The following is a 22,888-nucleotide window of genomic DNA, read 5'->3' as shown; positions in this document are numbered from 1 at the left end:
GCGGGTGCGGCCATCATTGACCCGCAAGCTGGAAGAGAGAATCTTGTGAATTTCTCTCCTGGACTGAGAGTGAAATTCCTTTGGAAACTTCTTTCGAAAGAGGAGGATTTACTAACTATTTTACCTCCCAATGATTTTCAGGTCCTGATGAATCAAGTAACTCAGTCAGAGGATGATGTAATGTTTGGTTTGAAGTTCCCGTTAGTAAATCCTCCTCTTTCCTGGCAGTTCTGAGTCGTCTTGTGCAATGAGGCAAGGTTGAGGACTGTGAGGAGTTAAGTGATTGCTAAGGATGGATGTAAAATATTGTAAGTATGGAGGGGGTGGAGGAGTGGTTGAGAGATAAGGCGCAAGAGACAGATGTGGGGGAATGGGTTTTGGTTCATGTACAACTGGGAAAAGCGGGATCTGTTCCATTGGGATTGTCTGCACCGGAACAATGCTGGGACCAATGTTCTACCAAATTATGTAACTATGGAAATAGAGAGGGCTTTAAACTGAACAGGAGGGTTGAGGGAACGGACTTTGGTTGAAGCAACAAATCAAGGGTCATGGTAGGAGAGCAAAGTAGTAAAATAGGAAATGAAGGTGAGAGAATGGTAGGAAGGGACAGAGAAAAAAACCGGAGAAGACACCAACAACCATGACTAGATGTCACAAAGATGACAACAAAACAAAACTAAAGGGTCTGTATCGAAATCGGTGTAGCATTCATAACAAAGTAAATTAATTGATAGCACACATTGAAGTAAATAAATATGATCTGATAGCCATTACAGAGACATGGCTGCAGGATTACAAGAATTGGGTCCTGAATATTGGGGGATAGTTGACATTTAAGAAGAAAGGGAGTTAGGTGGAGGGGTAGCGCTGATAAACAAGGATGGCATCGGCGCAATAGCTAGAGGTGACTTTGGTTGAGACGGCATTGAATATTTTTAAGGCTGAAGTAGACAGATTCTTGTTCGGCAAAGGAATCAAAGGTTTTTGGGGGTAGATGGGAATATGGAATTCACAACATAAACAGGTCCGCTATGATATTATTAAATGGCAGAGCAGTCTGAATGGCGTACTTCTGCTCCCAATTCATACATATCAGAGGACGCCAGGCTGTCTGTTAAGATGGACATTTGAGGGGCAGCACGGTGGCGCAGTGGTTAGCACTGCTGCCTACAGCGCTGAGGACCCAGGTTCGATCCCGGCACCGGGTCACTGTCTGTGTGGAGTTTGCACATTCTCCCCTTTTCTGCGTGGGTCTCACCCCCACAACCTAAAGATGTGCAGGTTAGGTGGATTGGCCACACTAAATTGCCCCTTAATTGGAAAAAAAATAATTGGGTATCTTAATTTTTTTTAAAAAGATGGATATTGAGGGGGAATCCTGGGGATAAATTAATGTATCTGATAGGAAAGATTGTGATGAAAATGACTGCTATCCAGATGATGGTTAAGGCGGTAAGAGATTTAGGAGTCATGGGGTACTTACTGTACAAGATCCTCGGTGGTCATTTGCGACACTGGATCCATCTCCTCAGTAAAATCCGTCTGCCCATTTCCTCCTCAACCTCAAGCTAAGCCTGTTTGGTTAGGCTGGCTGATCTCCCCTGGAAAGTGAGCTTTTTGTGTTGTAGTGATTGCTTCCAGCATTACTTCCAGAGGAGTGACTGTGATAGAATTTACAGTGCAGAAGGAGGCCATTCGGCCCATCGAGTCTGCACCAGCTCTTGGAAAGAGCACCCTACCCAAGGTTAACACCTCCACCCTATCCCCATAACCCAGTAACCCCACCCAACACTAAGGGCAATTTTGGACACTAAGGGCAATTTATCATGGCCAATCCACCTAACCTGCACATCTTTGGACTGTGGGAGGAAACCGGAACACCCGGAGGAAACCCACGCACACACGGGGAGGATGTGCAGACTCCGCACAGACAGTGCCCCAAGCCGGAATCGAACCTGGGACCCTGGAGCTGTGAAGCAATTGTGCTATCCACAATGCTACCGTGCTGCCCATACAGGTATTGGGTGGGAGGTTCAGCCTCCCCACATCTTCCATCCATTTTCCTCTCCTCTTCATTCAGTGAGAGGAATAACTGTACACAGTGCTGCCATTGAGAGTGCTGCCAGCGTCCCTTTCAGTAGAGATCCTTCAATGCTGTTTCTACTCTCTCCTAACCCAGAGATGAGCTGCTTTTTGTTCTGCTCTTGGAAATAGCAACCGGTAGGCCCGGGAATCACAACATCAGAGTTGCAACCCAGAAATGGACCTAGTGGGGGTAAGATTTTGCCCGTGGTCTGCGGTCATTAATGCAGACCCCAGTCCAAGTGATGATTTGACAGGAAATCCTCACATGTGATTAGTTAACAGCTAAAAATGTCCAGATGTGAAATTCAATGGTGTGGGTGTGTGGATCACTGCCTTGGCTCACTTGCATCTGGAGTTAAAACCAAACAATCCTGGACCAGCTGCCAAATGCAGAGCATGTGCAATTCATTTGTACAGTGATCACTGACGGATTTGGAGTTTTCATTTTTTTAATATAAGGCCCTGAAGTAAAAAGGCCCAGAGATTTGACTGCTTTTCAGATGCTAAACAGCCTCCAAATCTGTCGCGATCGCGGACAGGAAACGCAAGCACAATTATGACTGGAGTTGTGCTGCTGGCCATATTAGATAAGGTGGTTATGCTGCCAAGAAGGCATGAATAATATGAATGGGGAGGCACGGTCAACAGGAGTGCTCCTGTGTTAAAAACAAATGTGGAAGACTCCTCTTCCCCAACCCCCCCCCCCACCTTTCCGGGAACAGTCCTGCAACCAGTTTCCCCTTCCCAATTCCCAACCTTAGCACCATGCTGCTCAGCATGCCCATCTCTTATTCGCTGTTATGTACCTGGTTCATTGAAATGAGGCCTGAGCTCCAACTTTGGCAGTGCGTGGGCTCTCAGCATTGGGGTGCAGGGACCTTGCCTTGCACTAGCTATGTGTCCAAAGATTTGATACTTAAACATTTAGGCCACCATTTCTTATGTGCTGCCCTCAGAGGCCACTCGTAAATGTCCCTTTGTGCTCCATTGCAACAATAACAGACAAGCAAAGTTATTTTAGCACTAAGTTTCCACTTGAATATGTGTCTCATGTTATTTCAATATGTTGTGATCCAAGTTTAAAGCGATTTCCCCCTCTATCTGATAACCCTCAGGAGGACCATGTGGGATCACTCCCCAATCTCCCCATGTGGCTCGTGAAGTACGAATTCCCATGGTAACGGGCGGAGGCTCTTATCGATTCCTTTAAATACTGTCCCAGATCCGGACTGGGAGATCCTATTAGTCGCGGGCTAGGACACTTATGTTGTGTGCCACGGGTGTGGCTTTAGTTTTGAGTTTAAAATACATTTAGTTAAACCTTTATCTTTGTGTCTCCTGGATTACTGCACTCCTAAACCTTGATTTGCCTCCACAAAGTCATGAGAATGGCCTGGCCACTCAACAGCAGCACAGCTGAGCTCAGGAACAGGGAGGCACTGAACCTTTGACCCCATTCTAGTGGTGCTGTGCATTGGTGCTTCAATGTGTATAACAGCTATCAACCTTTAAATAAATCTTCAGTCAAGTCTGCAAACTATTTTGTTTTGTTCGTTAATGTAATTAGCTACAATCATTTTAAATGCACTTAATAGCCACTGCCGTTTCAAAGGGTTGAATCTTCTGTTAACGGAAGAGCCAAATTTTTCCACACAAGTTTTGCTGATCACGCAGTATATCTGGTCCTTTGCTGATCACAGAAGCCACATCAGTTGCCTCAAATATTAGATGGTGTAATAATAGCTCTCTTAGCATGGCTGCAGTCCTGTTATCATTGTTTTATTGTTCCTCGCCCATCACACTATCTGCAGTAGCAGCTTCAGGCACTGGGCACCTGCATTCTAGAGCTCTCTTCCCTACTTTACCAGTCTTTGTTTCCGCGCTTCCTTTGAAACACCTGTTGATTGTGCTCTGAAGAAGACTCAAAAAGTTAGCCCTGTTTCTCCACAGATGCCGTCAGACCTACTGAGTTTTCCAGCATTTTCTGTTTTTATTTGATTATTAATTGTGTATTGGGCCTGACTTTGTCTTCAGTGTCCGCCGCTCATGCTGTAAAGCACTTTGCTGGGTTCAGTTATGCGTCAGGCATTATATAAATGTAAGCTATTGTTGTTTAGATGGATCTCAAGAAGGAAAGGCTGACTTCTCTTTGGATCTGTGATGACTGATGTCACCCTTTCTCTAGGCTCGAAAAGCTCTGGCAGAGAGGCAGAAAGATCTGGAATTCAAAATTCAACAAGTGGAGAATAAATCCACTAACAAAACAGAGGAAGACATCAAGAAAGCCAGACGGAAATCAACACAAGCAGGTGGGGTAGGACATTGTGTCTGGGATATTAAGTATATGAGGTGCTATGGTGGGTCTAAGCTGCCTCTCACATTTGTTCTGTTGTCCTATCCTCATTTTATTGCCGAGTTCCCTTGCCTTGGCTTATTCTTTGCTTTTGATTGGGGGGAAAATGGATCTTCAATCAATTGATTTCCTCGCCTTATTCTTAAATTGGTTGACACACCTGCAAAATGAATTCAGCACTCGGTAAGAGAAAGAGATGATACTGATTGCACAAATGCATGAAACAAAGACAGTTATTTAAAGAGAAGTTATTTAAAAATGGAATACCCATTGTTCCCATTTTACATGAGGAAACGATGTATATTTAGCGAATGATACTTTTAAAACAAAATCAGTCTGACTGCAAGGTAGATTTGCGGGGTTGGGTTTATCTTGTATTCTTTTGCCCATTCCTTGATATCATGAATAGCAAGCTTCCCAGAGTGGCTACCATTGGAGGTTTGGGTGCTATGAATTTACTCCTTATTTTGCATACTTCATGGGACTGAACTCTTGTGGAGAATTCTCTCAGTTCTCAACTTGTATTCAAAGGGTGGCATGTGGTGCTAAGGATCCGGGTTTGAATCCCGGCCCTGGGTACCTGGCCGTCTGGAGTTTGCACATTCTCCCCATGTCTGCGTGGTTTTCACCCCCACAACCCAAAGATGTGCAGGTTAGGTGGGTTGGCCATGCTAAATTGCCCTTTAATTGGAAAGAAAAATCATTGGGTACTCTAAAAAAACTTGCATTCAAGAAGAGTGGTGAGCCAATACATTGAAAGATAAGGGCACTAGCCTGTCTACATGGCCCCCGCCCTCTTGGATGTATAAGCTCAGGATTTCCTACATAATCAAATCTTTTGTACATTAAATCACTTCTGGAAATAAATTTAGCAACCAAAATAGGTTTTTCTCAGGCTCCAAAGGCAGACATTTGGATTATTTGAGTAACTGTTTGATACCTTTAGAACAAAGCAACACTCTGCAGTAGGTGGGCATGTTCTCTCTTGCAGCCCCCCATCCTCGGATCCCTTCCAAATGTCTTTCTCACACACCAATTGTTTCTTTGTTCTTGGTGAACTTTATGTCAACAACAAAGCGGCTTTGAACTGGGCCTCAAGCTGCATAGATGGAATTGCAAATTCTTTATTTCCTCCCAATGCAGAGATATAAAGACAGCAGCAAATCTCTTCCAGTCATAGTTAAAAGTCGCTACAATCCTGGCACAGTTAAACATTCCTATTGAAATATGTCATGTGGAGATTTCTGTGATCTGAGTCAGCCACTGTGATGAATGAAACTGTTCTCGGATGTTTCGCCCTTGGTCTCCACATCTCTTCAAGTTTAGCGTTTTCAATCTATTAGCAAGTGGAGGATACTTAACAAAAATTTCTCTCCCTTGCACTTTTAAGCAGTAATGGTGAAATAAGGCCACAAGTTCTGATAAGATTGTCACTTGACAGGTCGTTATTAGCTGTCACAATGGAAATAGTTGAGGTTTCGTGTCTATCCACATTATTATTTTGTCTTTTAAAGCACTTGCCTCCTTGAAATGATGGGTGACTTGACCCAGCATGGCATCTACAGTCATGTACTTCAGTCAAAATCCATCAGCCCACTTCACCATGTTAGGGATTCTGAGAATAGCCTTAACTACATATCCAGTGCTATAGCAAAATAAAAGACGAGAAGGGCACATAAACTAATTTCACAGGGGTTGCCAGCAGAAAACACAAAAGCTCACTGATGGCAATACTGAATGCTGCTGACTGTGGGCAGCATGAGCTTGATTCCCTACCATTTCAGAAACACAGCTTTTATACTATTATTTTCCCCTAACTTCAGCCAGAAACCTAAAGTCACAAATGCAACATTTGAATATTGCCGAGGTGCAACTATAACTGCATATCTATTGCATTCCACATTAGCTCCTATGCCTTCATTTCGCTAGGCCTTATGTCCTGAAATTTCCTACCTACCCTACCCGAAAACTATAAGGTAATTTTTGCATTCAAGTGTGTGCAATATGCTCAATTACAATTTGACAACAAAAGTTCTAATTTAGAATGAGTACTGACATCAGATTTGATTGTGTGCTCAAAATGATCAAATGCACTCAAACGTACATGCGATATCTCAAAAGCTATCCAGCAAGGTGGCGCAGTGGTTTGCACTGCTGCCCCACGGCGCTGAAGACCCGGGTCACTGTCCGTGTGGAGTTTGCACATTCTCCCGTGTCTGCGTTGGTCTCAACCCCACAACCCAAAGATGTGCAGGGTAGGTGAATTGCCCCGAAAAAAAAAAGTTAGCCAGCACAATCAAAGATATGTTGTGTGCTCAAAGCTATCCCAGTGCTCTCAAAGCTATGCTCGAAGCTTTGAGTGTGGAGAAGAGGGGAGTGGAGACGGGAAGGGGAGGGAGAGGGAGGGTGGAAAGAGGAAGAGGGTAAAAAGAGGATGCGAGAAAGAGGGGAAGGGAGCTGATGGAGAGGAATTGAAATGAAAAAAATGAAAATCGCTTATTGTCACAAGTACGCTTAAAATGAAGTTACTGTGAAAAGCCCCTAGTCGCCACATTCCAGCGGCTGTTCAGGGAGGCTGGTATGGGAACTGAACCGTGCTGCTGGCCTGCCTTGGTCTGCTTTCATAGCCAGCGATTTAGCCCTGTGCTAAACCAGCCCCTTGGAATTAGGGAGTGTAGTAGAAGAATACGGGGGTGGGAGGAGGGAGAGAGAGAAAGAGAGAGATAGGGAGGGAGTACGAGAACAGTTACAATCTTGGGGGGGGATTCCAAAGTTAGCTCAGTTTTATGATGTTTGAAACTATTGAAATTTGGTCTCGGAATGCTTAAGTGATGTTGCTAATCGTAAATATTTTGAGTGATGTGATTTGATGACATTGATGTCAGGGACTGTACGTGTAATAATAAATGATCGTTAAATGATTTGTTTTGAGTGCAATTGGTGTGAAATAATGGCTATATAATTGCTTTTGAGTCTAATTGATGTCAAATGAGAGCTAAACTATTGCCTTTGAATTCAATTGATGTTAAATGAGAGCTCATTGATTGTTTTTGAGCACAATTGGTAACAAAACAAGTGCAAATGAATGCTGTTGAGTGCAAATAATGTAACCCTCGTGATCTTTCTTTGTTTACCACACCCCATAAAAACTACCCTTGGCCAGGCTTTTGGTTGACTTGTCTCCTCATATAGCTTGGTATCAGAGTTTTGGCTGAGTTTGATCCTGTGAAATAAATGTATTGGGAGTTTTTACCTTCAAGCACTATACAGTTACAAGATGATGCTACTTTTACTGTTGAATGAAGTTGAATTTATTTCAGAATTTCTCTGGTTACTCTGAAGCCCAATCTGCTTTGGAAACAGGGCTCAATCTAATGGAGTCCCAGAAGCACCTTCAGTGGAGAGGCTGCTTGACCACATCGACACAGCAAAAGACTCCTTTAAAACTTTTGGCACACAGTCTTTGTGAAAAACTGTTTTGCGTTGCAATTCATTGTCACTGTTATGCACATCACCAAGCAACCGATGGGAGTGATGCACAATACTCCCCGAAAACAGGGGACTATCTGCGGTTAAAGCTTTGCTTTTCTCAGAGTGGATGTGGGAATCTGGGAATTCTAAACATCTGTAGTCACAAAGCAGTGTCTTGATTTATAAAAAAATATACATATATTTTGCTTCCTTTCCATTTCCAATGACTGTATACTTAGCAGACTGCCTTGGCCAATGTTTCCACTCTTGGTGAAAATTTACAGCTGTTGTGAATTACAATTGAAGGCAAAAAAATCCTCCTCTGTTGCTGTTTGGGAACAAAATGCTGCAGTAACTGGGCTTGGTTAAGCCAATGTAAATAAAGCAGTTTAGAATGCCCACTCGCTTCCTGGCCAACATATTATACACACTGCACACAGCGCATGCGTTTGACTGTAATTTAACACCAGCCCTGCATCTGCCTTAATGGGCCGATCTCCTGACAGGCAGTCATTAAAGTACAAGTAACAACATATGGAGAAAGATAAAATCATGGACAAAAATAAGCACAAAAATGCGTGGTTTGATTTATCCTTCTGACAGTTTGTTTACTGCTGCTTAACTTGCTCCCCCCACCCCTATATTTACAATAATAACTTATATTAAAACTTTTTGATCATTTTGAGAGAGAAGGGGGTGATTTTCCTCACCCTCCACGGCGGAGGGCAGCTCACTAGTGGCCAATGGCGGGATCTTCTGGTTCCATCGTTGTCAACGGGGTGTCCTGCTGAACCCACCCCTCGCCGCCGGGAAACCCACAGTGGAGGTGGGCTGTCGGTGGGACCATAAGATCCCACCCATAATCTCCAATTTCTCAGCCATTAATAACTAAAAGGAACTTGGTTCTTTCAAAATGTTAACCACGGGAAAAGTGCAATCTTTAAATGGAAATAATAATGAGGAATGTTACTTAAGAGGATCTGGAGGCCATTCAGCTACTTGAGCATATTCCACTATTCAATTGCATCATGGCTGATCTCCATCTTAACTCCATCTATCCATCCTTGGATTCTTTATAACATAAAATTCCTACAGTGCATAAGGAGGCCATTTGGCCCACGAGTCTGCACCGACTATCTGAAAAAACACACTATCTAGACCTATTCCCCTGCCCTATCCCCATAATCCCACCTAACTGCACATCTTGGGACACTTAGGGGCAATTTTATCATGGCCAACCTACCTAGCCTGCACATCTTTGGGACTGTGGGAGGAGACTGGTGCACCCAGAGGAAACCCATGCAGTCACCCGAGGCCAGATTTGAACCTGGGTCCCTGGCGCTGTGAGGCAGCAGTGCTAACCACTTTGCTGGCCTGTGCATGATAACCGGGAGAATTGCTTCTTCATTTTGGCTCTTGGTTCTCCTGGTTCTGTAATGCTCAAAACCCCTGCACAACAATGCTGTATCAATCCATTTTTAATTATTTTTTCAGTTGACTCAGCCACAACGTTTTTTGGGGGAGAAAGTTTCAGAATTCTTCTACCTTTTCTGTGAAGAAGTGGCTTCTGATATGGCCTTTAAACAGCTATGCTTTAATTTTAAGTTAATTTCGACATGGACTTGCCAACGAGAGGAAATTATTATGCTCCATCCACCATATCCAATCCTTTAATCATCTTAATTACCTCAATTAGATCACCCGCTAATCTTTTGCACTTAAGGGAATATAAGCCTAGCCTGTCTCATAATTTAACCCTTTTAAATCACTAAGTCAAAATCCTGGAACTCCCTTCCTTATAGCACTATGCACTATGGGTGTATCTGCACGATATGGACTGCAGAGATTTAAAATGGCGGCTCACCAACACCTTCTCGATACAATTAGGGATGGGCAATATATTCTAGTCCATCCGGCGATGGTCACATCCCATGAATGATTTAAAAAAATAAAAATCTCCTTGCATACTTCCGGTAGATTTGGGCAGCATGGTGGCGCAGTGGTTAGCACTGCTGCCCCATGGTGTTCAGGTCCCAGGTTCGATCCCAGGTCTAAGTCACTGGCCATGTGGAGTTTGCACATTCTCCCTGTGTTTGCATGGGTTTCACCCCCACAATCCAAAGATGTGCAGGTTAGGTGGACTGGCCACGCTAAATTGCCCCTTAATTGGAAACAAATAATTGGACACTCTAAATTTTTTAAAAAATTCTTCCAGTAAATCTATGTTGCATCGCTTCCAAGATCACTATACCTTTCCTGAGGTGCAGTGTCCAAAACTGACCACAGTGCTTGGGATCTAACCTGAATTTTAGGTAACGTATTTAGTCTCAGTCCTTTTGTATTTACTCCTCTTGACTTAAAGGTCAACATTCTATTAGCCATTTAAGTTATTGTTTGCACCTGTTTATATCATCTCAGTCGAGCCAAGTAACTTTTATTTAAAGAAAAAATCTGAAAGTTATTTATCGAGCGAATGAAGCCACAAGATTCCATGATATAAGCAAAATATGTTTACTATACAAGAGTCAGTCAAAAACAATCACTACATAATATCTCAACTAACCACTTATACTCTAAAACCCAGTATCAACTTAAGTCAACCCTGAATTAAGGGGCACATTGGAGATAATAATAAAATATAAATTGTACATCAAGTGGCAGACAGAACAAAGACAGATCTTATAAATTGACTCAGCAGTCTAACCAGCCTTTATGTCATCAATCTCAATGAAAATCCTTCAAATCTCTGTGTTCCTCATGAAGAATTTCAGCTACTCTTCTTTGAAGTATTAACCTGATCCTCAGCCGACAGTAGTGTGCAGCCAAACCAAGTCCCATGGGCAGGGTCTGCAGAACCCCCTCAACTCTGCTTATGGCAATCTGGATGGCGTAGATCCACTCGTGTCATCTTCAAGACCCACAAACAGTCATAGCAATCATATACTTGGTATTCTCAGTTTATGGGTCTAATCTCTATTTTTAGCCTGCCTATCCTGCACCACTGAACTCATCATCATGTACTGAGCTCTGATGGCTATTTTCTTTTGGAAGGTTTAGAGAATTGTAGAATTCTTATAGTGTAGAAAGAGGCCATTCAGCCTATCGAGTCTGCACCGGCCCTCTGAAAGAGCACTCTAACTAGACCCAATCCCCCACCCTATCCCTGTGACCCAACCAGGTCAATTTAGCATAACCAAACCACCTAACCTGCACAGTTTGGGACTGTGGGAGGAAACCAGAGCACCTGGAGGAAACTAACGCAGATATGGGGAGAATGTGAAAACTCCACACAGTCACCCAAGTCGGAATCAAACCCGGGTCTTTGGTACTGTGAGGCAACAATACTAACCACTGTGCTACCATGCCGTCCTTTTATCTATCAATGTCCCTTTGCAACTTTATGTTCCTATCTATGCTATTTACTATGCCACCTAACATGGTTCCATTAGCAGTACAGGATATATGTTTCTCTTGACTCTTGACATCTATAAATTTCTATATTTTTTAATTTAAAGTCACCATTTCATTTTGTTTCCAATTAAGGGGCAACTTAGCTTGTACAAACTCCACACAGACAGTGACCCGGAGCCGGAATCAAACCCGGGTCTTTGGCACCGTGAGGCAGGATATTTATAAACATAATGAAAAGCTGAGATCTCACTGTCCAGATCCCGAGCCACAACTTGTCAATTTGAGAAGTTAACCATTGACCCTACTTTCTGCCTTCTCACCAATTCTGTATCCATGTCAATGTAATGTTTCCAAATCTATGCATTCAGTTGTTAACGCTCTCAGTCTTGGAGAGAATGACACCGGGAATGAAGGCCAATTAAATAGAAAGACCAGAAAGCTGGGGTTGTTCTTCGAGAAGATTAAGGGGCAATTTGATAGAGGTGAACAAAACTCCAAGGAGAGCTTCGATAGAATAAATAAGGAGAAACTGTTTCCACAGGTAGGAGAGCCAGTGCCCAGAGGAAACAGGCTTAGGAGAATTGGCAAACGAAGCAGAGAGAGGAAGATGAGATTTTTTCCAGACAGTGAGTTGTTGTGACCTGGCATGCATTGACTGCAGGAGCCACAATTTCTTGCTGTTTCAGATTGGTCTCAAACTCTGACAGGACAGGAATATGGTGGGATCCTGGCTTTCCCTAGAGTTACTTGTGGCAGTGTTTGGGATGGGGAAGAAGACATGACCCACCCCAAAGTAGGCACACAACCAGACCGAGGCTGGGGCTGATGTTGATGATCCCTGCTGTTGGGAGTTCTCGCATTCACAACCTAACAGGAACACCCAAGTAGCGATGTTTGCAGCGGAAGAAAAGATGCTCTCGCCTTTTGATGAGGTAGATTTGTGTCACCAGTTGGTGGTCATGGCCTGGATTCCTGATTATGAGGTTCATCTTCTGGACCGCCTTTTCCAACCTTCTTCTCCACATTTTGCTGCTCTTTGGGCAGACAAGTGCTACAGTAACCTGATGATAGGATGAGCTCTTGAGAATGCTGCATTCTCTGGCATGGTTATGATGGAGATTACTTGTGATAATTACCTCAGCGTAAACCTGTGGAAGTTTGGCATCTTTGGCTTTTCTTTGACCTGGAGCCAATTAGCACAGTCTGGTTTTGCCCAGCAACTCGTGGAGAACTGTGCCAGATTGTAGTAAAAATGGGGAATATGGGACTGGCAGGACCATGGTGTACTGTGTTCAGTTCTGGGTGCCATGTCTTGGGAAGGATATATTAGCCTTGGAGAAAGCACAGCATATGTTTAGTTTATCTGAATGAAATCTGCACTCTCTAAGGATTAAATTATGAGGAGAGATCACGCACGCTTTGCTTGTGCTCCCTGGAGTTTAGAAGACTAAGGGATGATTTAATCCAAGTATTCAAGATGTTAGGAGGTATTAAAAAGGCAGATAGAGAGAAACCATATCATAAGCGGAATCTCAAGCCATGGGAAAATCCCTGAAAATTAAAGCCAGCCCTGTTAGGGGTGAAATTAGAAAACAATTTACACACAAAGGGTGGATGAAGTTTGGGACTCTCTTCCCCAAATGTTGTTCTTTTTAAATCTGAGATTCTTTGATAGGTTTCTGGTAACCAAAGTTATGAAGAATATGGGGTGAAGGCTGGCATATCAAGTTAGGTCTCAGATCAGTCACGATCTCTTTGAATGGTAGAACATGCAGGGAACCGAATTACGGATCCCTGTTTGTCTGCCCTGAACGCTCCCCTCAGAACAAGACTGCAATTCAGAAGGACGTTTGGATTGATAACTAAAGACTATTTGGAACTTAAGACTTTTAAAGAATTCCTTCCAAGCTTTGGCCAATCCAGAAGTTCGAAGGGTCGCACTCGATTCTGTGAAAAGTCCAGTTGCCCAAATATCACAAATTTGACTAAACTTGGGAGGTCAAGGGTGAAAAGGGCCAGGGGAATAACTGCAGTTATGTAAACGGGACTTAAGTGCATCCAAAACGCCTTGAGAACACATGCTGACTCTGATTGTGCCAACGAACACATGGACGAAGGGTGCCATCACTCTCCCTTGTGGACGATTTTAAATAAAAAAGAAACAGACAATGATTTGCAATGTTGAGGTCAGCCATACTGAGTACAGGAAATGTGGAACATATACACACAATCTCTGAATCAAATCAGCCCCAGACTGCAAGGGGTTTGAAGCCTTTCTGCAGTCTATTGACCTTGGCAAATGTGTCGGGAATACTTTTTTTTCCAGTTACAAGCAAGTAACATGAAACAAAATCAAATGACTATTTTGGAAGTGCAGAACCCGTTGTGGGTGCTATTGTATGAAAGGTCCTCTGCCCAAAAATGCAAACCGAAAAGTTAGGGTTTCTTTTTGTCTCCTGGTATAAAAGTGAGCATTATTATAACTTAAACCTAATAATGGCTTTGTTGAAATAGCGCACAGGAATTTGCCATGCTCACATTAAACAACCTACTAAAACAAAAGCAAAGAATTTCAAACACCTTGCCAAATGTTCTTTCTTTCATTGCTCATAGCCATTCATCTATTAGTAACTGCTATCATTTTGCCATGTTTGCTGAGAGGTCTCTTTATTCCCTTGAGACTTCCCCCGATTGTGCGGCGTCAAACCTTTGCAATGAGTATTGTCTCTCAATCTGATGATTCGAAAAGCAGATTACTGCTGTTCTACATAAATTCCTCTGGTTCAAAAACAAAGCAACCATTTGAAACGGTCAGAGATGGTCCTTTGGCCCCTAAAACCAAACCAAGCATTAACTAGAGAGTTCAGCACACTACCTCCCATGTACTGGAGAAGAAAGTTATGTAAACATATTGGCCCGGTTTTCTCGGTCACTGGCAAAGGAATTGCTGTCGCCGTTCATTTAAGTTTCCAGCTGTCTGCAACCTTTTCATGCACTTTTGCACAGCAGCTTATAGTTACTTGAGATGTTTTTCAGCCTGGTGTGCTCGACAGGGAATCTGTGGCATTGTGAGCAGGGCAACCAAAATTGTATCTCCTGAACCAAACAAACTGAAGAACCCTCATTGAGACATGCAAAGTTTAACTCGGGAAGTATGAATTGAAATATTTAATTCATTGTAACATCATATACAGATGCTAACTGAAGAGAAGGAAGATGGGATTAAGAGATAGAGAGAGAGGGGCAGCAAGGTGGCGCAGTGGTAGCACTGCAGTCTCACTGCGCCGAGGTCCCAGATTCGATCCCGGCTCTGGGTCACCGTCCGTGTGGAGTTTGCACATTCTCCCCGTGTTTGCGTGGGTTTCGCCCCCAAACTCAAAGATGTGCAAGGTAGGTGGATTGAACACGCTAAATTGCCCCTTAATTGGAAAAAATTAATTGGGTACTCTAAATTTTTTTTAAAAGAGATAGAGAGAGATAAAATATGAAGAAAAAGTTTCACAAAGTGTAATTTCAGTTTTGCCTTGAAATCTCCAGCAGCAATTAAGTCGTGGAGGAATGAGACTCCACACCAGTAATATTATATTTTTGGGACAAAGGACTTGGACCTGAATTATCACACAGACAGACTCTCAGCTTAGCAAAAATGACTTCAGAAGCACAAATGTTCAAACAACCTCCAACCAACACAACCATCTTCCTTTGTGCCATGACTCCAATCAGTGGGGAGTTTCCCCCCTGATTCCCATTGAGTCCAATCTTCAGGACTCTTGCCGGAATATAGTCTTTGCAGTATCCAGTGCCTTCAGCCCTTTCTTGATATCATATTGAGTGGATCAAATTGACTGAAGGCTTCATCTGTGATGCTGGCGACCTCCGGAAGAGACCGAGATGAATCATGCACTTGGCACTTCTGGCTGAAGATTGGTGCAAATGTTTCAGCCTTATCTTTTGCACAGATGTGCTGGACTCCTCCATCATTGAGGATGGGGTTATTTGTGGAGCCGCCCCCTCCAGTGAGCTGTTTAATTGCCCACCACCATTCACGTGGGTGTGGCAGGACTGCAGAGCTTAGAACTGATGCGTTCATTGTGGAATCGCTTAGGTTTGTGTATTATTTGTTACTTCTGCTGTTTGGCATGAAAGTAGCCCTGTGTTGTAGCTTCACTGGGTTGAGGCTTCATTTTTAAGTGTGCCTGGTGTTGCTCCTGGCATGCCCTCCTGCACTCTTTGTTGAATCAGGGTTGATCCCCTGACTTGGTGGTAATGGTACCAGGAGGGTATGCCAGGTCTTGAGGTTACAGATTATGGTTGAGTACAATTCTACTTCTGCTGATGGCCCACAGCACCTCATAGATGCCCAGTGCTAAGTTGCTAGATCTGATCGCAGTCTATCCCATTTAGCACGGTAGTCGGCTGTGAGATCTCCATCTTGGGATGGTTTCCTCAAGTTGACTCGCTCCAGAAAGCTCACTTGACGTACTGTTCTGATATTCCCTTCTCTTTGTTCTCAGGATGTGGGCAAGCCCATATTATATTGTCCATTCCTACTTGCCCTGAGAAGTGGGAGTGAATCTTCTGTTTGAACTGCTGATGAGCCTTGCACAATGTCGATAGATCTTTAAAGATGCAGGAATATAGGGCTGGATTTTATTTATTTTTAAAAATCTTTTTATTGGCATTTTCAAAATTATATGCATTGCTGTTCGTTTTTATTTATTGTACAGTCACAAAGGGTCCTTCTTAGGTTTCTCTATTTACAGTCTGTTGCCGTCTGGGTGGCTCAGCCTACAATCCTCCCTAACTCCCCCCTCTTCCCCCCCCCCCCAAGCTCCTCCCTCCTTGACCCCCCCCCCCTCTCCTTTCTCCCCTTTTTCACTGCTGTTCCCCATTTTTGGGCTGGATCTAATGGAGCACTGTGGACCCTGCACGTCCCACCCCACCTTCCTGCCCAGATAACAAGTTGGTGGCAAAGGTATTTTGCCCAGGAGCAGAATGACTGTCCTGCAACAATTTAATAAACTGGAGGAGGGATTTCCACCCCTCTGGGACAGGAATCCCTGGACCAGAGAGTCATGATATGCAGACCTGCAGATAATGATATACAGACAGGCAGCTAACCAACACAGAGAACAGGAAATGACCAATGAGCAGGCAGGACACTCAGGGGTGGTATCTCACTATAAAAGGCACGAGGCTACCACACTCTGCCTCTTTCCACTGATGAACATCTACAGAGTGAGTCAGGGTGTATTTACAGTATCACACTCCAGCACGTGGCTAAGAGCTAGTCTGGTTCAGTCAGACTGAGTAACCACACTTAGGTTAGCAGAGAGTCAAACTCATAGAGAACTGTGCTAACTGTGCTACTGTTTCAATAAATCAGATTGAACTAACTTCAAGGTCTGGAGTATCTTTTGGTTAAAGCTGCATCCAGTTGCAGCCTGTGTTATCCCAGAGTATATCACACGACATGCTACCAGGAGACTGCTTAATCTACGTGGTTTACCTCCGTTCATTCCGTGATAACCAGCGAATGTATCCCAGCATCATGGAGAAGATTCAGGCTCCTCACCAGCTCAGGACCTTCGGCAAACTCAGTGCCAACTGGTGGACATTCAAACAAAAGTTTCTGCTGTACATCGAAGCTTCAGACCTCGTGGGTGCATCTGATGCAAGGAAGGTCGTGCTTCTCCTCTCAGCAGCGGGTGATCAAGCCATCAAACTCTTCAACTCTTTTCACTTCACCGAAGGCCAGGACAAGACAAAGTTTCAGACCATACTGGACACGTTTGACAGTCACTGTGAAGTGGACACCAATGAAATCTTCGAGCGCTACATATTCAAACATCGTCTACAAGGTAAAGATGAATCTTTCAACTCCTTCTTAACTAACCTCCGCCTGCTAGCGCTGTCCTGCAACTTTGCTGATATTGCTGACTCCATGATCAGAGATCAAATCATTTTTGGAGTTCACTCTGATCCTCAGAGAGAGCAGCTACTGAAAATCAAGCATATGACCCTGCCAGTCGCAATTGAAACATGCACAGTGCATGAGCACGCCAAAAATCGCTATGCCCAGTACAAATCGGCTGAAAATGAGAAACTTGCCTCCCACGAGGCAGAGAGTGTGCAGGCCATCTCCCGGATGCAGCGCCTCAGCAGTGATGAAAGCGGCCATTTTGTACGCTTTTCCCGGGGCCCCACACATGCGCGATGCGAACAAGATAACGAAGTGGCCGACACCCGCACTGCGCATGTGCGACAACGCGCGGAGCGTCAGGACGCCGACGTCATGACATGCTCGAACTGCGGCAACGCCCACTTAAAGAAACACTGCCCTGCAAGAGGCAGGCGATGTTTAAACTGCGGGAAGCCTGGACACTATGCAGCCTTGTGCAGGTCTGCACCACCAGTCAGGGGCCAGCGCTCCCAATTCCGACGACGGCGCGTTCAGAGTGTGCAACAACGATTACAGGATTCTGATCCTGGCAGCACAACGGATCCAGAGGAAGAATGCCTGGACTCCGCCTACTGTGTGGGCATCATTACCAAATGTGAATATGCCACATCCAACTCATCACAAATTCAATCCATCCTCGCTGTGGATTCTGCGGTGATGCAGGTCAACCACTGCTCCATCCAGTTTAAACTGGACACAGGTGCTTCTGACAACCTCCTCTCACAGGCAGATTTCAAACGCATCAAGAAGCCCCCCAAGGTCCATCCAGCAGCCCGCAGGCTCCTGGACTAAAACGGAAATGCCATCACGACACTGGGATCCTGCCATCTACTCGTCTCCAACCGGAGCACCCATGCACGGGTTACGTTTTGAAATTGTCAAGCCAGACAGGGCATCCCTACTTGGCGCGCATGCCGGCAAGCAGCTGAACCTCGTGCAGCGGGTTTACCCAACGACATCCTCCAATGTGGATCTTCAGGCCGGCATTGTCGACATCCTCGCTCAGTATCCGGATGTGTTCGACGGGATGGGCACGCTGCCATATCGATACAAGATTCTGCTATGATCTGATGCCAAGCCAGTGGTCCACTCATCATGTCCCGGCTCCGCTGAGAGAGCGCCTGAAGGCACAGTTCAAGGATCCTCAGCAACAGGGCATCATTTCCAAGGTAACCGAACCGACTGACTGGGTCAGCTCGATGGTATGTGTTAGAAAGCCTTCAGGAGACCTGCGCATCTGCATTGATCCCAAAGATCTCAATAAGAATATAATGCGTGAACACTACCCCATCGAGCAGCAGGAGGAACTCACCTGTGAGATGGCACACGCACGTTTTTTCACCAAGTTAGATGCGTCACATGGATTTTGGCAAATCCAGCTGGATGAGTCCAGCAGAAGGCTCTGCACCTTCAACACACTGTTTGGCAGATACTGCTATAATCGCATGCCGTTTGGCATTTTCTCGGCATCGGAGATCTTCCATCGCATCATGGAGCAGATGATGGAGGGCATTGAAGGGGTTTGTGTGTATGTGGACAACATCATCATATGGTCCACAACCCCTGAAGAGCATGTTTCCCATCTCCAGCAGGTGTTCCACCATGACCATGCCAATGGCCTGAAGCTGAAAAGGTTAAATGTTGCTTTGGCATGTTGACACTCAGGTTCCTCGGTGACCAGATCTCTCAGCAGGGCGTGCTCCCGGACACAGACAAGGTCAAGGCCATCAAAGCCATGAAGGTCCCTGAAGACAAGAAGGCGGTGTTGCGCTTCCTGGGCATGGTCAATTTTCTGGGCAAGTTCATCACAAACCTGGCTCACACACCACGGCACTACAAAATTAGGTGAAAAAGTCCACTGCCTTTGAGTGGAAGGCAGCACATCAGGCAGAGTGGTTGGAGCTGAAAGCCAAGCTCACCACTGCACCCGTCTTGGCATTTTTCGACCCAGACAGGGAGACAAAGATCTCGACAGATGTGAGCCAGGATGGCATCGGTGCGGTGTGGCTTCAACTCGATGACACTTCACCCTGGGCACCGGTAGCCTATGCATCGAGGGCCATGACGCCCACCAAAACAAGGTATGCGCAAATAGAGAAGGAATGCCTGGGTCTTCTCACTGGCATTCTCAAGTTTCCCGACTATGTCGACCGCCTGCCGACATTCACTGTCGAGACGGATCATAGTCCTCTGGTCCACATTATCCACAAAAACCTGAACGACATGATGCCTCGGTTGCAGCGCATCCTCCTCAAACTCAGAAGGTACGACTTTGACTTAGTGTACACGCCAGGCAAGGAGCTCATCATCGCTGATGCATTGTCTCGCTCCATCACATTGCCTAGTGAACCGCTGGAAATCATCCGGCAGATTGAATCACAGGTGCAGCTCTGTGCTAGCATCCTCCCAGCGTCTGATGAGAAGATGGTTCGTATCCGCGAGGCGACAGCCAAAGACCCCCTCTTGCAGCATGTCATGCACCACCTTGCCAATGACTGTCAGAAAGGGCAGTGCCCTCAACTTTACAATGTAAAGGATGACCTGACGGTGATTGATGGTATCCTCCTCAAGCTGGACCGGATTGTCATTCCACTCAGTCTCCAGAGCTTGGTGCTCCGCCAAATCCATGAGGGACACCTGGGCGTCAAGAAGTGCAGACGCAGAGCCAGGCAGGCTGTCTACTGGCCCGGTATTAGCCAGGACATCTCGAACATGGTCCTCAACTGTGCGACCTGTCAATGCTTCCAGCCAGCGCAGAGCAAGGAGACGCTCCAGCAGCACGAAATCGAGACCTCCCCGTGGTCCAAGGTTGGCATCGACCTCTTTCGTGCGAATGGTCGTGACTACGTGTTGATTATTGACTATTTCTCCAATTACCCTGAAGTCGTGAAGCTCTCAAACCTCACATCACTAACCGTCATCAAGGCGTGTAAGGAGACATTCTCCAGGCATGGTATCCCACTCACTGTCATGCGTGACAATGGCCTGTGCTTCAACAGCCACGAGTGGTCTATGTTTGCCAAGTCATACCATTTCAAACATGTCACTTCCAGCCCACACTATCCACAGTCCAATGGGAAGGTGGAAAAAGGGATGCACATTGTGAAACAGCTCATCTGCAAGGCCGCGGATTCTGCTTCTGACATCTACCTCGCGCTGCTTGAGTACAGGGTGACCCCACTGTCCACTGGCATGTCGCCGGCTCAACTCCTGATGAACAGGGCCCTGCGGACGACACTTCCCGTCATACACTTGCCCAACCTGGATCACCTCCCGGTGCTGCAGAAGGTGCAGCAGCTCCGAAACCAGCAAAAGCAGGGCTATGATGCTCATGCCACCGATTTGCCCGTGTTATCCTCGGCAGACACTGTCAGGATCAAGATACCGGATGGTGGCTGGTCTGCACCAGCTGTCGTTGTTTGAAAGGCTGTGCCTCGCTCGCATGTTGTATGTATGGCTGATGGTTCTGTTGTGCGACGAAACAGACGGGCACTGCACAAAGTTGCCTGCCCGCTCCGTTTCCGTCCATTGTTTTGCCACCTCCTGATACCTCGAACTACGAGGCTACCAGTCAGGCTTCCATCCCGCCTGTCAAGGCGCCGTCGACCCCACCACCACCTCTCCGGCGGTCGACAAGGATCCGACGCAAGCCCCAGAGACTGGACTTATGAACATTTGTTTTGTTTGCCATGTTCTGTTTTCTCACATTAGACAGCTGTCTTCACATGTAAATACGTTCACATATGCCACCGCTTGTAATTATGTTAATATATGCCACCACATGTAAGTACGTTCCCATATGCCAACAAAACATTTTTTAAAAAGGGAGATGTCATGATATGCAGACATGCAGACAATGATATACAGACAGGCACGGACAGGCAGCTGATGAACACAGAGAACAGGACATGACCAATGAGCAGGCAGGGCACTCGGGTGGTATCTCACTATAAAAGGCATGAGGCGCTCACACTCACCTCACACTTAGGTTTCTCTATTTACAGTCTGTTGCCATCTGGGTGGCTCAGCCTACAATCCTCGCTAACTCCCCCCTCTTCCCCCCCCCCCCCACCCAAGCTCCTCCCTCCTTGACCCCCCCCCCCTCTCCTTTCTCCCCTTTTTCACTGCTGTTCCCCATTTTTGGGCTGGATCTAATGGAGCACTGTGGACCCTGCACGTCCCACCCCACCTTCCTGCCCAGATAACAAGTTGGTGGCAAAGGTATTTTGCCCAGGAGCAGAATGACTGTCCTGCAACCATTTAATAAACTGGAGGAGGGATTTCCACCCCTCTGGGACAGGAATCCCTGGACCAGAGAGTCATGATATGCAGACCTGCAGATAATGATATACAGACAGGCAGCTAACCAACACAGAGAACAGGACATGACCAATGAGCAGGCAGGACACTCAGGGGTGGTATCTCACTATAAAAGGCACGAGGCTACCACACTCTGCCTCTTTCCACTGATGAACATCTACAGAGTGAGTCAGGGTGTATTTACAGTATCACACTCCAGCACGTGGCTAAGAGCTAGTCTGGTTCAGTCAGACTGAGTAACCACACTTAGGTTAGCAGAGAGTCAAACTCATAGAGAACTGTGCTACTGGTTCAATAAATCAGATTGAACTAACTTCAAGGTCTGGAGTATCTTTTGGTTAAAGCTGCATCCAGTTGCAGCCTGTGTTATCCCAGAGTATATAACGCGATACAGAGAGCTCTCCAGTGCCGGCAGTGCCAACTGGAGTGGTGGCCACTGCTGGTACTGCAGTTAGGTCCGAGGAGCTGTTCCATGCTGGATCCAGCTCCGCAGGTGAGTCAAGGTCTTTCTGGGTGCCAAGCTGGCAGGCCCTGACAAGGAGGCTGGGGAACCAAGGTTTGAGAAAACAATGGGAGGGGGACCGGAGAGTGATACAATTTTTTGGGGGGAGGGTGCTGTAGCTTCCAATGGGCACAAGCAGCCCATGACTGCGGAACCCTCCTCCCACCATGAAGGGAAACATGTTACTTGCCATAGACCTCTCCCACTGAGAAAGAGAATGTAGCGGGTATGATTAGCAAGTTTGCGGATGATACTAAGATTGCAGGAGTTGTGGATAGTGATGAAGATTGTCAGAGATTACAACAGGATATAGATAGGCAGCAAAATTGGGCAGAGAAATGGCAGATGAAATTTAACCCGGACAAATGCGAGGTGATGCATTTTGGTAGATCCAATTCAGGTGGGAGCTATAAAATAAATGGCAGGACCATCAGGAGCATCAAGACACAGAGAGATCTGGGCATGCAGGTCCACAGATCCCTAAAAGTGGTAGCACAGGTGGAAAGGGTGGTAAAGAGAGCATATGGCATGCTTGCTGTCATAGGGCGGGGTATCGAGTATAAAGACTTGAAAATCATGTTATAGTTATACAGAACGTTGGTTAAGCCATATTTGGAATACTATGTCCAATTCTAATCACCGCACTACCAGAAGTATGTAGAGGCTTTGGAGAGAGTACAGAAAAGGTTTACCAGAATGTTGCTGGTATGGAGGGTATTGGCTATGAGGAGAGATTGAATAAACTGGGATTGTTTTCCCTGGAGAAACGGAGGTTGAAGGG

At 45.6% G+C, this 22,888-nt stretch overlaps 1 protein-coding gene across 2 annotated transcripts in view; it reads left to right on the top strand.

The window, feature by feature from the left end:
* Positions 1 to 22,888, top strand: part of gas7b (growth arrest-specific 7b) — a 625,036-nt gene that overhangs the window by 570,171 nt on the left and 31,977 nt on the right. For both annotated transcript variants that reach the window (XM_072483098.1, XM_072483099.1), the window contains exon 11: positions 4,274 to 4,397. In XM_072483098.1, coding sequence (XP_072339199.1) covers positions 4,274 to 4,397 — 124 coding nt within the window. The remainder of the gene's footprint in view (positions 1 to 4,273; positions 4,398 to 22,888) is intronic.

This window comes from Scyliorhinus torazame, chromosome 18 (assembly GCF_047496885.1).
Source record: "Scyliorhinus torazame isolate Kashiwa2021f chromosome 18, sScyTor2.1, whole genome shotgun sequence".
In the NCBI taxonomy this organism is placed as follows: Eukaryota; Metazoa; Chordata; class Chondrichthyes; order Carcharhiniformes; family Scyliorhinidae; genus Scyliorhinus; species Scyliorhinus torazame.
This window is presented reverse-complemented; position numbering and strand designations above follow the sequence as displayed.